This window comes from Rattus norvegicus, chromosome 10 (genome assembly GCF_036323735.1).
Source record: "Rattus norvegicus strain BN/NHsdMcwi chromosome 10, GRCr8, whole genome shotgun sequence".
Lineage (NCBI taxonomy): Eukaryota > Metazoa > Chordata > Mammalia > Rodentia > Muridae > Rattus > Rattus norvegicus.
Genome location: NC_086028.1, coordinates 92,309,999 through 92,327,354, shown reverse-complemented (window position 1 = coordinate 92,327,354; position 17,356 = coordinate 92,309,999). Strand labels below are relative to the sequence as shown.

At 40.2% G+C, this 17,356-nt stretch overlaps 1 protein-coding gene across 4 annotated transcripts in view; it reads left to right on the top strand.

Annotated features, from left to right (window-relative positions):
- Nucleotides 1–17,356, top strand: part of Smurf2 (SMAD specific E3 ubiquitin protein ligase 2) — a 100,670-nt gene that overhangs the window by 34,831 nt on the left and 48,483 nt on the right. For 2 of the 4 annotated variants that reach the window (NM_001107061.2, XM_039086171.2), the window contains 3 exon segments: nt 9,197–9,235; nt 13,506–13,614; nt 16,312–16,445. In NM_001107061.2, the coding sequence (NP_001100531.1) occupies nt 9,197–9,235; nt 13,506–13,614; nt 16,312–16,445 (282 nt within the window). 4 annotated transcript variants of the gene reach the window in all.

Genomic DNA, 17,356 nt, shown 5'->3' with positions numbered 1-17,356 from the left:
TCAAATCCCTGCAACCACATGGTGGCTCACAACCATCTGTAATGGGATCTGAAGTCCTCTTCTGGTGTGTCTGAATGAAAACAGCTACAGTGCACTCACTCTACAGTGTACTCCCATAAATAAATGAACGAACGAATGAACGAATGAATGAATGAATGAAATGTCCAGTGAAAGAATGAATCTAGGCCTTAGGGTATACATGTGCCTTTAATATTAGTACTTGGGAGGCAGGGGCAGGGGCTGGGGCTGGGGCTTCTCTGTGAGTTTGAGGTCAGTCTGGTCTATATAAGGAGTTGGAGGTCAGCCAGGCAGAGGGCGGGGTTGATTATCAATTGGTTTGTTCTGTTCTCAGTAATCATCTCGAGAGTTAAACTTGTACCATGGGAAATATAGAGACATCACCAGCATGCTAATTCTAAGTAACTTTCTCATAGCTGTCATAAAATACATGGCGGGGACAACTTGAAGAAGGATTTACTCTGGCTCTTGGTCTCTTCCAATGACATAGAGAAGGCCTGGTAGAGCAGAGCAGTTCATTTCACTGTGGGCAGAAAGCAAAGTATAGGAACAGGACATTATGCTGGCTTTTCTTTTATCCTGCCAGTGTTCTAAGCTACTAGATCGATGCCACCCATGTTCTGTGTTGGTCTCCCTCCCTAATGAGTCTTGTCTGGAAACATCTCACAAGCACGTACAGCGGTATGCCTCACCGGTTGGTAATTCTAAACTAATAAAATTGACAATGGAGATTAGCTACTATACAAGTTTCCCTCATTTAAATTGATTACATCCTCATTTTATGCCCCTTACTTACAGAGGAGGTGTTAGACTGACTGGAACAACTTTGGGAAGTACAGATTTAAGAATACAAAATGCTTGGAGGAATTCAAGATGAGCATTACCAGCTGAAAGTAGCATACCAGAAATCTTCGCGTCTCTAGCTCATTTAAGACGTTGTCCATAATGGACTGTATAGTGGTAGTACTGTAGTATTAAAAGGCTACATTTGTAGTTGTCATTGATCAAAATTAACACAGAATTGATTAATATTTGAAGCTAGTGTAATGTGTTAATAAAAATTAGTGAAATTTAATCAATAAGCATTTCTGCCTTTCTGCATATATTAATTCCAGTAAGAAGCTTACTAAATGTTAAAGGGTTGAGGTAAAGCTGGACGGATAGGAGAAAGTCTGACCTCTTCACCCTTTGCTGCATATGCACACGACTTTACAAGCCCTCTCTCCTGCTGTTTTACTCTTAACATTGTATATGCATGTGTCTCTTTTTTATAGGTCCCTCTTTTTTTTTTTTTTTTTTTTTTGAGCTGAGGACCGAACCCAGGGCCTTGCGCTTGCTAGGCAAGCGCTGTACCACTGAGCTAAATCCCCAACTCCTATAGGTCCCTCTTTTTAAAGATTTATATATAAGTGCACTGTAGCTGTCTTCAGACACACCAGAAGAGATCTGTAATCAGATCTCATTACAGATGGTTGTGAGCCACCATGTGGTTGCTGGGATTTGAACTCAGGACCTCTGGAAGAGCAGCCAGTGCTCTTAACCGCTGAGCCATCTCTCTAGCCATACATGTCTCTCTTAAGAAACACTTAGAAAAAAAAAAAACAAGAATGAAAGAATCTTGGTTACACTTGCCATAGTTTCTGTTACCAAAAATGAGATTTAAAAAAATATATACAATAGATAGACATTTCTCAGAAGCCTTTGATGTGTACCTCCTTAGGGGAAGGTTTCTTATAGTGGTATACTCAGGAGTTTGTCATACTGAAATTAATTAATTCTTTGAAGATTTATGGAGTAACTCTCCCATAATTGATACTGAGGATGGAAAAAAATTGGAGAGCTGTGGTTCTAATCTCTGAAGTAGATTTCCGAGAAATAGAGCAGTACAGTGAAGACTAGAGTATATGAAAATTATTTATGCAAGTGAATAATATTACCATTTTCAGATCACATATATCTGATAATCTTCAAAATTACAAATATAAGGTGTTACTTTGAGAGCATTAAACAACATATGTAAAAATTGCTTCCACAGGGGTTGGGGATTTAGCTCAGTGGTAGAGCGCTTGCCTAGGAAGCGCAAGGCCCTGGGTTCGGTCCCCAGCTCCAAAAAAAAAAAAAAAAAAAAAAAAAGAACCAAAAAAAAAATTGCTTCCACAAAAATTGGAAGGGGCTGGAGAGATGGCTTATCTGTTAATAGTGGATCCTGCTATGGCTGAAGACCTGAGTTTAGTTCCTAGCACTCACATTTGGTGGCTTACAATTGCCTGTAACTAGCTCCAAGGTATCCAACATTCTTCTGGCTTCCATGGGCGCCTACATAAGGTGCCGTAAACTCAGGCAGGGACACACTTTCACAAATAAAAAAAACTTTTTGTTTTTAAATCTGTTTGGAGCTGATGAGATTTAGTGCTAGGAATAGCATTCTGGGGCTGGAGATATGGAGAAAGTTGGTAAAGTGCTTGCTATGCAAGCATGAGGACCTGAGTTTGTTCCTGTGTAAAAAGATAGGGACAGCGTACTGACTGTAATCTTAGTTTTGAGGAGGTTAGAATCTATGACTTACTAGTCAGTGTCCGCTACTCTATCCATGTCAGTGTGCTCTGTGTTCACCAAACATAAGGTGGAGAGTGACATCCTTCTCCACCCATGTACATGCATGTGCTCACACAGGAACGAACACACACACACACACACACACACACACACACACACACACACACGTAACTTGACCAGTTCTGATATTTCTCGCTTTAAATCTTGTTTCTTCTTCTCTTTAGTTTTCCTCTTTTCCTCCTTTCTCCCTTGCCCCTCTTTTCTCTCTCTCTCTCTCTCTCTCTCTCTCTCTCTCTCTCTCTCTCTCTCTGTGTGTGTGTGTGTGTGTGTGTGTGTGTGTGTCTGTGTCTGTGTCTGTGTCTGTGTCTGTGTCTGTGTCCGTGTCTGTCTGCCTTCTCTTCCCCTCCTGTCTCGACTGCTGAGACGTCAGCATGCCTGACTTTCCTGAAGATTCTGGAGTAAATTACTTTCTTCATAAATTTAGAGTGTGTCCAGTTTTTGCTCGAGTGAGTTTGGTTTTTTCTCCCCCACCCCCCCCCACCCCGAGCTGAGGACCGAACCCAGAGCCTTGCACTTTCTAGGCAAGCGCTGTACCACTGAGCTAAATCCCCAACCCCTGCTCTTGAGTTTTCAGTATAATTTTTATTTTTATTTTATATGTATGAATGTTTTGCCTGCATGTATGTTGGTACACCATGTATGTGCCTGGTGTGTGTGGAAACCAGACAGCACTTGGGTCCCTTGGAACTGGGGATAGAGGTGGTTGTGAGCTGCTGTGTGGGTGTTGAGAATTTAACCTGGGTTCTTTGTAGGAGCAGCAAGCGTTATTACCTGCTGAGCTGTCTCTCTACAGCTTTGAGCTTTAAGTATTTTTTGAAAATTACTTTCATACTCTTAACAACATCTTGTAAACTTTAAAAAATTGTTAAACATGATCTGATAAGGTTGTTTCAAACAAAGAGAAATGATTAAAAAGATTGATTTGGTAGGTCAAAATTGGGATTATATGTGAGTATTGATAATTGATGTTTTATTGTTTAAAAAAAATCACCATTTTAGTGAAGTTTTAGAGTAATTCCGTTTCATTCATTTACCACTATCCGTTGAATGCTGATTAGATGGCAGGTACGATGTATGCTCAATGCTGAGGGGAAATGTATAATTCATGCTGTGTGGTGTATGCAACCTATGTAGTCATATAGTAAACTTAAACATTTATAGTAAAATGTGGTAATTCTTCATGGTGAGTCTTCTGTGAAAATGTGAGAGTTGAAAGAAACTTGTTCTAAAAAGCATTCTCTTCCCTTTTGAGTTTGCAGAGATGAGTAGCTGAAGAAGCTTGGGACAGGCGGTTTGGGTGGAGAGAGGGATGTCCATGGGCAGGTGAGAGGTGGAGCCTCTTTGAGACAGTATGGTATGGCCAGATCTTACACTAGGGAGCTTAGATGGGAGTTGTGGTGAGAAAGGAAGTCAGGGAGGTAGACAAGCAGTAGCTGTGGCTCTGAAGAGAGAAGTTTGATTCTGAAGGCCTTAAGAACAGAGAAAGGAGACTGAGAACATAACCAGGGATTTGGAAAGATCACTGAGGGTCCTGTGTTGGCCCTGGAACTGGTGAGGCTTGGGATAGCCACTCAGTCAGAGGCTGTAGAAATTGCTGGTGTTGAACTGGCTAAAGAGTGTCAGGTAGGATATCCAAGAGGTTTTTGTGGGCAGGGGAATAGACCTATGATCTGGTGTATGCTACAAGCGCTCTACTTCTGAACTATACACAGCCTTGCTTACTGTAAACTGGTGAGAAATAGTTTGTTGGGGGAGAGGTTCTGGGGGGACAGAGGAAGAGTGATTTACTTGGGAGCTTACTTAGTTTTGTAGAACTGAGACTTAGGAGAGTTTTAAAGGGTTTAGATGTTATCAGGATTATAGAATAAATGACAAAGGCAGAGAGAATATATGAAAAGTGGCTTTACATTTTTGAGATGGAAAAGTTTTATTCTGCTAAACTAAGAATTCTTTTAGAAATGTGAGCTTTCTCTACAGAAAGATAATATTATCATAGCAGTTTATATACAATTTCAAGGTCAATCAAGATGGGCAGCTTTTTTGAGAAAAGGTTTCTCTGTTAGCCTTGGCTGTCCTGGAGCTCTGTATGTGGACCTGGCTTGCCTTGCATTCACTGGAGGGAAGCTTGGGTAGTCAGAAGAGACAGGCTAGTATGCCTGTGGTGCCTCTCAAAGTCCGTGAGTGTGTCTTAGAAGTGAGATCTAAAGCACGAGTAGAAAAATCATCTCAGACTGAAGAGTAGACTGTAAGTAGAGGGATAAAAGTGTTAAGTCTATGACAGGAAATTAGAGAATTCTCAGACTGTTTCTCTGAAGTCAGGTATGGGCTCACCTCACTTCATGAATCCTAACACGATGGCAGTTTAAGAATCCTTGCTTTATTACTATTAAAGATTGTAATTTGAGATGTGCATGTGTTGTATATGTGTTGGTCCTAATGGCTTGGTTTCTGTACTGGGAAATATTTCTAAATTCCTTTCATGATTTAGTACTTTCAGTTATGGTCTTAGATTTCATCATTGAATTTTCATTTTTATAAACAAAACTGCCAGGTGTGGTAGCACACATCTTTCATCCCTGTGAGTTCAAAGCCAGTCTGATCTACATAACAAGTTATAGACCAACTGGGACTATCTAGTGAGGCCTTGTCTCAAAAATCCACAAATAAATTTTTTTCTTCTAAGATGTCATATAAGGCGACATCTAAGGCGTCTTGTGATTGTTAATATCTTTATTCCTATACTGATAGTGTTTGTTTAATTTATTCAACAGTGATTAGTTAGGCTTCTTAAATTTATATTAAATGAATTTTATATGCCAAGCTTCAAAAATTGCAATAAACTTCAAAGATTGAGAAGTATGCAGAAATTAGTCAAACATTATACTCATATCTTTTATATTTAATTATAAGTATATGAAAATTTATAATTTTCTCTTTGCTTGTTAAGTTTGAATTAAAGAAATTTATGAAGGCTGGAGAGATGGCTCAGTGGTTAAAAGCACTGGCGATCTGGGTTCAATTCCAAGCACCCACATAACAGCTTGCAAAATTCCATAAATCCACTTCCAGGTATGCCGGTGCCTTCTTCTGGCTTCCATGGGCACCCGGCACATATGTATATTCATACATTCATGCCTGGAAACATACACACATAAAATCAAAAGCACTTTTAAAGTGTTCAATTCAGTGATTTTTTTTTTGATAGGTTCAGAAGGCTGTGCATGTGCATTCACACTACTTAGGTACACAGATTTGAGATAGCTAGCTTTTAATTTAATTTTCAAAAATTTATATTTATTTTCTGTGTGTGGATAGCGGTATGGAGGTCAAAGGAGACAACTTTCAGGTCCTCTCCTTCTACCATTTTGGGCTTGGGAATCAAACTAAGGTCGTGTGGCTGACAGCAAGCATTTTACCCACTTAGCTGTCTTGCCAGCATATGGGAGACCCATCTTGTCACTGAACTGTTGATGATTTAGGGGAAGACAGAACTCTGCTGTAAGGTTTCGGTGGTATTTAGGTAAGAATGCAGAATGTTATTTTTTTTTTCTTTTTCTTTTTCTTTTTTTCGGAGCTGGGGACCGAACCCAGGGCCTTGCGTTTGCTAGGCAAGCGCTCTACCACTGAGCTAAATCCCCAACCCCAGAATGTTAGTTTTTAAATATTGCATTATGTCAGGAAACTTTTACTTACGATCTTCTAATGTAGAAAATTATTTCATCCTTAAATAGATATGCCAACCTGAATTTCTGTATCTTCTCCTTAGAGCCATTTTTTCTCATTACCACTGGGTTTCTTCAAAAACAAAAACAAATAAAAACCCTTTAGCTGGGCAGTGGTGGCACATGCCTTTAATCCCAGCACTCAGGAGGTAGAAGTAGGCACATCGCTGTGAATTTGAGGCCATCTGTCTTAGGGTTTTACTGCTGTTTACAGTCACCATGATCAAGGCAACTCTTATAAAAAACATTTCATTGGGGCTGGCTTATAGGTTCAGAGGTTCAGTTCATTATCATCAAGGCAGGAACATGGCAGCATCCGGGCAGGCATGGTGCAGGAGGAGCTGAGAGTTCTACATCTCCATCTGAAGGCTGCTAGTGGAAGACTGACTTCCTAGGCAGCTAGGGTGAGGGTCTTAAACCCACGCCCACAGTGACACACCTACTCCAACAAGGCCACATCTAATAGTACCACTCCCTGGGCCAAGCATATACAAACCATCACGCCATCCTAGTCTACAGAGCAAGTTCTAGGAGAGCCAGGGTTACAAAGAGAAACTCTGTCTCAATGACTCTTCCCACTCCCTTAACCCTACCCCCAAAAAACCTCAAAGCCCACCTCTCTTTCTCTCTCTCTCTCTCTCTCTCTCTCGCTCTCGCTCTCGCTCTCGCTCTCGCTCTCGCTCTGTGTGTGTGTGTGTGTGTGAGAGAGAGAGAGACAGAGACAGAGAGACAGAGAGACAGAGACAGAGAGAGGAGAGAGAGAGATGCATAAGTGCACATGTGGGCGAGGGTGAGCAAGCACATGGGTTCACACACTCACTTCTGGAGTCCAGAAGAGAACATTGGATCCTGGAACTGGAGTTGCAGTTATGAGCAGTCTCACTTGGGTGCTGGGAACTGAACTGTGGTCCTCTTAAAGTGCAACTGTTCTCATCTCTCTAGTCCTTTATTAAAAACTTCCCCTCACACTGGAAAAAATTTCCTGAACAAAACACCAATGGCTTATGCTTTAAGATCAAGAATCGACAAATGGGATCTCATAAAACTGCAAAGCTTCTGTAAGGCAAAGGACACTGTGGTTAGGACAAATCGGCAACCAACAGATTGGGAAAAGATCTTTACCAATCCTACAACAGATAGAGGCCTTATATCCAAAATATACAAAGAACTCAAGAAGTTAGACTGCAGGGAGACAAATAACCCTATTAAAAAATGGGGTTCAGAGCTAAACAAAGAATTCACAGCTGAGGAATGCCGAATGGCTGAGAAACACCTAAAGAAATGTTCAACATCTTTAGTCATAAGGGAAATGCAAATCAAAACAACCCTGAGATTTCACCTCACACCAGTGAGAATGGCTAAGATCAAAAACTCAGGTGACAGCAGATGCTGGCGAGGATGCGGAGAAAGAGGAACACTCCTCCATTGTTGGTGGGATTGCAGACTGGTACAACCATTCTGGAAATCAGTCTGGAGGTTCCTCAGAAAATTGGACATTGAACTGCCTGAGGATCCAGCTATACCTCTCTTGGGCATATACCCAAAAGATGCCCCAACATATAAAAAAGACACGTGCTCCACTATGTTCATCGCAGCCTTATTTATAGTAGCCAGAAGCTGGAAAGAACCCAGATGCCCTTCAACAGAGGAATGGATACAGAAAATGTGGTACATCTACACAATGGAATATTACTCAGCTATCAAAAACAACGGCTTTATGAAATTCGTAGGCAAATGGTTGGAACTGGAAAATATCATCCTGAGCGAGCTAACCCAAACACAGAAAGACATACATGGTATGCACTCACTGATAAGTGGCTATTAGCCCAAATGCTTGAATTACCCTAGGTGCCTAGAACAAATGAAACTCAAGACGGATGATCAATGCTTCACTCCTTCTCTAAAAGGGGAACAAGAATACCCTTGGCAGGGAAGAGAGAGGCAAAGATTAAAACAGAGACTGAAAGAACTCCCATTCAGAGCCTGCCCCACATGTGGCCCATACATATACAGCCACCCAATTAGACAAGATGGATGAAGCAAAGAAGTGCAGACCGACAGGAGCCGGATGTAGATCTCTCCTGAGAGACACAGCCAGAATACAGCAAATACAGAGGCGAATGCCAGCAGCAAACCACTGAACTGAGAATAGGACCCCCGTTGAAGGAATCAGAGAAAGAACTGGAAGAGCTTGAAGGGGCTCGAGACCCCATATGTACAACAATGCCAAGCAACCAGAGCTTCCAGGGACTAAGCCACTACCTAAAGACTATGCATGGACTGACCCTGGACTCTGACCTCATAGGTAGCAATGAATATCCTAGTAAGAGCACCAGTGGAAGGGGAAGCCCTGGGTCCTGCTAAGACTGAACCCCCAGTGAGCTAGACTGTTGGGGGGAGGGCGGCAATGGGGGGAGGGTTGGGAGGGGAACACCCATAAGGAAGGGGAGGGAGGAGGGGGATGTTTGCCCGGAAACCAAAGAATTATTATTAAGTATTAAATAAATTAAAAAAAAAACTTCCCCTCAAAGAATAGATCTTGATGGAAGATAGAATTAGGTCTTGATTAAAATGATCAGTTTTGTAATCTCTGTCTTCTGCTCTTACTGGTGATCATTGCTAGGTACAGTCATTGAGTGACGTAGAAGGCTGAGGGTCACTCAGCTGCCTCTAGTTTATGATCGTGTTTTGTACCTCACGGTAGCTAGGGTTTAATTATCCACATTTGGCATGTAAAATTCACTTAATATTTTTAAACATTTAAATGTTTAAAAATGAAGCAATGCAGTCTTATTATATTATATTAATTTTCCCATGTATTTGTTTTTGTTTTTTTACAGTACTCTGTGCAAAAAACTTGGTGAAAAAGGATTTTTTCCGTAAGTAAATGAACTTTAATACAAATCTTGTATATCCTATGTAGGTTTTTGGGGAGAATTGTATTTTCAGAACTACCTGGTTTAGAGATTTGGAGGCAGACTGTTTTATGAATGCTACAGTTCCAGATCTTAGGGCTCATATTTATCTAGAGGGTTCTGAGGTTTATAAATGCAAGTATTAGAAATATTTCTGAAAAAGTTTAAGAAAAAATTTAATATGCTTTTATTTTAACATTTTAAGGACAATTCACTAATGCATTCAAGATTCATTGGGAGGGAAAGAGTTTTGAGCCTGCTGGTAGAGTTTCCAGAGTTGTAGGAAAGAGACACTGCCAGTCTCCAAAGAGGGGGTTGACACCGCACTGTGGTCCTATTTGCCAATTGGGTGTAGTTTCTTGTTTTGTTTTGGGACAGGGTTTTGTTGTGTGGCCTAAGCTGGCCTTGAACTTACAGTCCTTCTATCTCTGTATTCTGAGTGTAAGGATTACAGGCAGTAGCAATGTCCAGAAGTTGTGAAAATTTCTCTAGTTTGATTTAGGGTTAAGTTTTGTGAGAGCGGATTGGGACGTTTCCTTGTATTTACTATAAATCTTAACCTGTAATCTCTTTCCCTCTTTCTCACTTTGTATTTTTTGTTGTTTTGAAGTAGGGTTTCATGTAGCCCTATCTGGCCTTGAGTTCTTGAGCCTTCCGTGTAGTCTTTGCCAGTAGATTGCTAGTGTTAATTTTAACCTTATAATTTCATACTTTATATTAGCTATAAATTTAGTAACAGTCACAAGATTGTAAATAAAAATCTTTAGCCAAAAATTTTACGTGTTAAATATTTAAATTAGAAATAACTTTTATTAGATTTTTAAATGTAAGTTCTGTCAACTTACAAAAACAGTATGTTGAGTGTTTAATATGACGTTAGGTAATTTTCAGGTTGATTAAAAGAGCTAGAAATTCTCAGGACTGGAGAGATGGCTTAGCAATTAAGATCACTGGCTGCTTATCCAGAGGACCCAGGTTTGATTCTCCACACCTACGTGGAGGCTCACTACCATTTGTAAGTCCAGTTCCAGGGACTCTGACGCCCCTTTCTGACCTCTGAAGGCACTGCATGCAAGTGGTGCACGAACATACGTGCAGGCAGAACATTCAGACACATAACAGTAGTACATTTTTTAAAGGAATCATTTTTGACACATTTTAAATACATACTTAATTTCATTTATTACTTTCTATATTTCTACAGTAGAACTTGATTTTAAGCTTAAAGTACATATTTTTATAAAACTCTAGTTATGAATATTTATGATGTCTTAGTGTTTATATGGGTAAATGTGAAGTAGGATAACTTGAAGCAGAGGAGGAGTTGGAAGCAGCCTTCCACTTCTGTGCCATATTCTGTTTACCCCACAAGCATTTCACAGGGGAGGAGGGCCCAAGGGCCGAGGAACTCCTCAGCTGTATCTGCTAACACCAATCTTATTCTCTCTGGGCTGCTGCTTAATTATACTTCCCTGTTGTTAATAACCTAATGGCCACGGTAATGCCTTGAGAAGCTCTTCTAAGATTGAGCTTTGTGATTTGTCTTGGTGAAACTGCAAAGTGGCGGGGAGGCTTGGCTGTGGTGCTGACCGGAACAAAAGCTGAGGCTCGCTCTTCTGACATTTGCTCATGTTTGGAGATAAAGTCCTCAGTTTTATCTTTCAGTTTTCTTTCCTTCTCAAATTCTTTCCCTTTCCCCAGAGCCCCGTTCATAGCTTCTCTCATAAAACATCCAGATAGTCTTGTCTCAGTGTTGCTCAGAGGTTGTTAATCCTTTGTAAGCCTCTAAGTTTTGACAGTGACACCTTGTAGAGTCTTTCTGTGCTTGAATAGTAGGTGAAAGAAACCCTCTTTCATTGGGATAGGCAGTAAAAACTGCAAAGAATAATTTGAGTAATTTAAGAGTGTGAGCTTGCTCCAGGCGTAAGGTGTAGAGGCAGCATAATTATTTTTCAAACTCAAAATGAAGATACCTGGCAGACTAGAAAGGGGAACAACAAAAGTCAGCCTTAGGCCTTCCAGAGGAGCCAGCCAAGGGTGGCAGTGACTTGAGGTTCACTCTGACCAGTGTTCCAGATTTCTGTGTCGGTTCAGACCTGCACTTTAGGGTGTCTTTGATCTGTTTATAATAAAGTTTTGTCTGGCAACATTTATCTTTTTTTTTTTTTTCCAGAGCTGGGGACCGAACCCAGGGCCTTGCGCTTGCTAGGCAAGCGCTCTACCACTGAGCTAAATCCCCAACCCCTGGCAACATTTATCTTAAGGAAGCCAGTAGACCTTAAATTCTTTCTATTATTCAGTATGTTTACTGATCAGAGTGGGGTTTTAAAAAAAGAGATTTATTTTAATTTTAGGTGCATGAGTGTTTTGCTCACATGTAAGTGTACTGACTGTCCCTGCCTGGTGCCCCTGGAGGCTAGGAGAGGGTGCTAGGTTCCTGGAAATGTATTTTATGGACACTGTAAACCATTATGTTGGTGCTAGGAAGTGAATCTGGTTTCTCTGCAAGACTAACACATGCTTTTAACTGCTGAGGCATCTCACTAGTCCCCAGAGTACAATTATTAATAGTAAATATAATTAAGTTTTTGTTTGTAATTTAAATAGTGTTCAGTGATTAAAGTTCATTTTAAGATGGTCCATGGGCGCGTGTGCACATACATATGAAGGTCAGAGCTCTGTGGCCTTAGGAAAATCCCTTTGTCTTGTGTGTGCTCTGCATTCATTGCTTGCCCTTCCATTCACATTCAGTCCATTCTCCTGGCGTTATGAGCTTTTCCTTCACTCACTGTTGAACTAAATAGTAATGGGTGGTGTGTCAGTTCTCCATCACTGACTGAGTACTTGAAGAATAACTTAGGAGAAACTTCTTTTCTTCTTGGTTTGGGGGGCGGGGTTCTTTTTGTTTGTTTTTGGGTTTTGGCTCACAGTTGTAGAGGTTTCCAGCTTGTGTCTAACGGGCTCAGTTTGTGTGGCCTGTGATAAGGCAGAACACCATGACAGGGAGGATAAGGTGAAGCTGCTCACTTCCCTGTGGCTGGAAAGCAGAGATGAGAAGGACGAGCTGGAGTAGGGCAGGAAGGAGATCAGCACCAGAGCATTACCTCAAGAACGCAGTCCTTCAGCAGGGCCTTATCACCTCCCAGAATAACCTGTCGTGTTATGAATGCATCAGTGGGTTACTTTTGATAAGGTCGGAGACCTCAGAAACCAGTTCTTTCCCCACCACCTCTGGGATTGCTGTAGTAGGGACCAGTCTAGCCCAGCCTTTGGGTACATTCCAGGTCTTAGTATAATATAACATAGCACAGTTGCCACACTTAAATACAGTCCCTCATGTGGTAGTGGCCTCCAGCCATAAAATTATTTTCGTTATTACTTCATACTGTAATGTTGCTACCCTTATGAATCATAATGTAAATACCTTGTTTTCTGATGGTTTTAGTTAACCTCTGTGAAAGGATCCTTTGATCACAAGGGGTTGCAACTCACAGGTTGGGAACCACTGCTTTAGACTCTGCTCATACGTCTCACTACTGTGTGTACTTCGAACCAGTTATGATTTGACATTTAAATCTTTTTATTCTTCACTTGTTAAGTAGGGATAACAACACTCATTTTCCTCAGGATTATTGTAAGGACTTTAAGATGAAGCATTTTGAATAATTCCCATTGTGTTTGCTGTTTTAGTCAGAGTTAAGCATTTCCTTACTGTTGATTTCCTTTCCCGTGTTTGTTATTTTCATTTCCTTTTTGTGGGGTCTATTACTTGTAGTCATTACTTGGGAGCAGTTTTTAAGCTAGTTTGACTTTTCTAAAATTAATGTCCCATGTGACAGCTATGTTTAACAAGCCCTTCAAATGAGCTACTAAGACAGCTGTGTGAAAGGAAAGATGGGAATGTTTGAGTAGTCACCTTCTCAGAGTTTAATGGCTGCTTACAATCCTCAAGTACCCAGACACCATCTAGACCGTGGTAATGTTCAACAGAATGCTCCCAGTTGGGAACTAGCAAAAACAAAACAAAACAAAAAAACCATACATTGAAGTGGCTTCAATGTTTGGTTTAAAATAGCCCCTTACGTGCTGTGTGCATGTGTGTGTTCATGTGTTTGAATGTTAGAGTGGAAAAATCTTTTACAGTGAATGGTAATCCTCATGTAATTAATCTTTTATCTTACTTGTCAAAGCATTTTTTTTTTTTAAGTTTAAAATACTTCCCTTTTTTCCACAGGACTCCCTGATCCGTTTGCTAAGGTGGTAGTTGATGGTTCTGGGCAATGCCATTCTACAGATACTGTGAAGAACACACTTGATCCAAAGTGGAATCAGCATTATGACCTGTAGGTATAAATGATTAATTTGAAATGATTAATGTAAAAACACAGAATTAATGTAATATAAACTTCGAACAGAATCATGGAAAATAGTTTCAGTTTGTATATAATATAGTTCCTTATCCAAAATAGTACTAAAGATTGAGCCTCGGGTCTCAAACATGATAGGCAAGCACTCTGCCCTGGAACCATCCCCTCACCTCCTTTTTCACTTGTCCACATTTTTCTGAGATAGGTTTTACTAAGTTGCTCAGGCAGACCTTGAACTTGTAATCTTCCTACTTTGCCCTTCTATTTGCCCTTCTAAATGAAGCTAGGATTGCAGGCCTGCCAACACACGGGCTTAGTCTTATGATTTGACATCCCAGTGGAAAAGTGCTTTGAATTATTGATAAACAAGACCGGCAGGCAGGCATATCTCTCACACACACACACACACACACACACACACACACACACACACACACACACAGTTAAAAGAAAGAAAACATACCTTGAAAAAGTTACAGCCATACTTCTTTACTTCTTGGTAGGTTCAGTTTACCTTTTCCTGAAGACTAGTGATGTTGAACATGTTTTCATGTGCTTGATGGTACTTACTTTATAGTTAGTGTTAACTGGCTACCAGGGAGGTCTATCTTATGTGGAGGGGGCAAGGTCAGAGTAGCATTTGGGGTCATTTTGTTAAATCTTTTCATTATGTTGGGTAGGCCTAGAAAGGATAAGTGTACTTCAGCCAAAATCTTGACTGCATATATAATATTATATTCTACACGATAACAGTATGCTCCCTTATAGAGATATTCCTTATGTTCGACCCTCTTAAACTTTGTTTATAAGACTGATACTTGTTGGGGAAGTTGAGATTCTAATAAAATAGAGATTTCTATTTAAGTTTAAAGCTGGGTGCAGTGGTGTGTGCCTATAGTACTAACTATTCAGGAGGCTTGGAAGTTCTCAGGCCCTCTGGACAGCACAACAAGACTCTTTCTTACAAACAACACAACCAACAAAAAATTTTTAGCTTACAAGTTTAAAAGAATTCATTTTTCTTCTAGCCATGTGTATTAAATTATACGAGTTTTCTTTAAAATGAAAACAGAAACCGTTCAAATGCAATTTCTAATTAGTTTTTGACCTTGAAATATTTTGACAGAAGTTTTTGCAAAACTTAAGTGCTTATAGTTATTTTCAGAAGGCCTATAATTAGGAAATTATTACAGTTTAGAATTTCAAATCTTTTTGTATCACAGTAAACATAACATTTAGACTATGTTGGTACATGTACTAAATAGAGTTCCTTAGGCCAGTAGTGGGCTACTTAGTCCTCAAGACTCACTATTTTAGAATAGCTGCAAATAAGTTAGAAAACGTGTGTGTGAGAGAGAGAGAGAGAGAGTGTGTGTGTGTGTGTGTGTGTGTGTGTGTGTGTGTTGTGTGTTTTGTGGTATTACTTGTTACTATGTGATATAATGTGCAGTAGTTACATACCAGTATGTATGTGGTAGATTTTTTTGAAAGTTGATGCATGTCTACTCTATGACAGCCTTTTGTAGTAGACCCCGTACAAACTAGCTTCATTTCACAGCCATGTTCGATGGCCCACACCTGTGATCCACCACGTGAAGCAGAGGCACAAGAAGCAGGCAGGTTAAAAGCCAACCTGGTCTAAACACAGAACAGCAAAACAGGCCCAGGCGTGTAGCTTAGTTGTCAGAGTACTTGCCAAGCATGGATAGTTGTGTATATGCCAAGCTGGGTTTGGTCCCAGCATTACTTAAAATTGGATATAGTAACACATGCCTATAATCCCAGCACTTGGTAGGTGAAAGTAAGTGAGTTCGAGATCAGCCTGGACTCCATCCTCAAATCAGCAAAGCAAAGGGAGAAAAAAAACTTGGTTTTTATAAAGCAAATGCATTGACTTGCATCACAAGAATGTCAAGGCGACCACTCTTTAGACACATGAATCCAGGGCTTAAGCACATCTTCCATATTCCTTGTTTTTGTTTTATTGAATGATAGTAAAAGATCAAGGTTGCTGGACCAAAAATGTGACCTCTTAGAATCACTGAAAGAAAGTTAGGTTCAGATCACATGATTATGTTATTAACCATTGTTTTTGCATGACTTGATGCCATGTTAATAATTGGCTGTGATAGCTTTTACATACTTGCAGGCATATGCACAGACAAGTATAGTAACGCTTTTCCCTGCTCTGCTTGTCTGCAGGCAGTGAAGTGAAATCTACAAGAGTCCTGCTCGCTCAAGGCCTGCATACAGGAAAGAAGCAGGGGAAAAGCGTTACAAACAACTTTTGTTCTGCAGCATTTAAAAATATAACAGGTAGGTCAGATTTTTGGTCTATCAGCCTTGACAGTGCCTCTTGAAGGTGAACTAAGTTTCTGAGATAACAATTAAAGTATGAGTGTTCTTTCTACATCTGAATGACATCCCCAAACCCTAAAATAGATTTTTTAAAACAGTTTTTACCCAACATGAGATTGGGGAAAAAAAGGGGGTTATATTAAAATTATTTTGAATGCTTTTAAAGTTTAAGTTTATTACTTTGGATTTATTGAATTGAAAACATAGTTTGCTTCTTTTAGCCATATTTGGAAATATACTTAGGATGTTAGGATATTAAAAAGTTAAGTAGTATTTTTAATTACCAAGTTACTCATGTAGTGGTTTGTCTTTTAGGTATATTGGGAAGTCTGATTCCGTCACGATCAGCGTGTGGAATCATAAGAAGATCCATAAGAAGCAAGGTGCTGGATTTCTTGGTTGTGTTCGTCTTCTTTCCAATGCCATCAATCGCCTCAAAGACACTGGCTGTGAGTAAATTTGCTTTCATTAGAAGATATGTATGAGAACTTTTATGTAGTAGGTGTCCAAAACTTAAGTTCCCATGTATATCTGAAACACTGAAAAAAATTCCTGGTCTATATTTATTTAATGGATACAAAAATTGAAACATTTTGGGCTGCAAAATGGTTTGGTGGGTCAGCAAGCTTGCTCTCTCCATCTCTTCCTCCCCACTGCCCTTTTCCCTCCCTTCTCTCTCTCCTCCCTAGCACATACTAAATACTTAAATTGAATGGTTTTTTCAGAAATGAAAATCATATTTTAAGAATGTGATTCTAAAGGTGAATCAGAGAGGATGCTTGAATGTCCAATGATTTATGGTATTCAGAAGTGCTTTGACATTTGGGGCTTGTCTTAGAACAGACAAAGGCAGCTCACCTTATGAAGTTAAATGCAAAGACCCACGGCAGTACGATTCTGAGAATAAAGGATGGTGGAATCTTGACCTCTAGACAGGATATTTGTACCATCCGTTCAGGAAACATTGAGGAAGAGGGGTAAAATAAATGTATAAGGCACAGCATGGGGATGGGGCCCCTAAAATGCCATCTGCTAAGCACAACATGGCCATAACAGCCGTGAACTCTCACACTGCCTGTGCATACTGGGCCAGAGGTCCAGCCTTCCTAACATTCAGCTGTGGGAGGAAAAGAGATTCCTAGGCCTAAGACCCAGTGCTGATCTGTTTGGCAAGTAGATCCTGAGAGGGAAGGGAGAGTAGGACCCAGTCATGTACACTGGTAAAGAATACCTCCAAATGTGGAGGTACCAGACAGCCCTAACCTATATGAGACACTTAAAAATCAACAGGGGAAAACCAAAACACAACGTTGGTTGGTTAATAGGCAAAAGAGATTTGTAGAGAAGAGAGGAGAAGTGG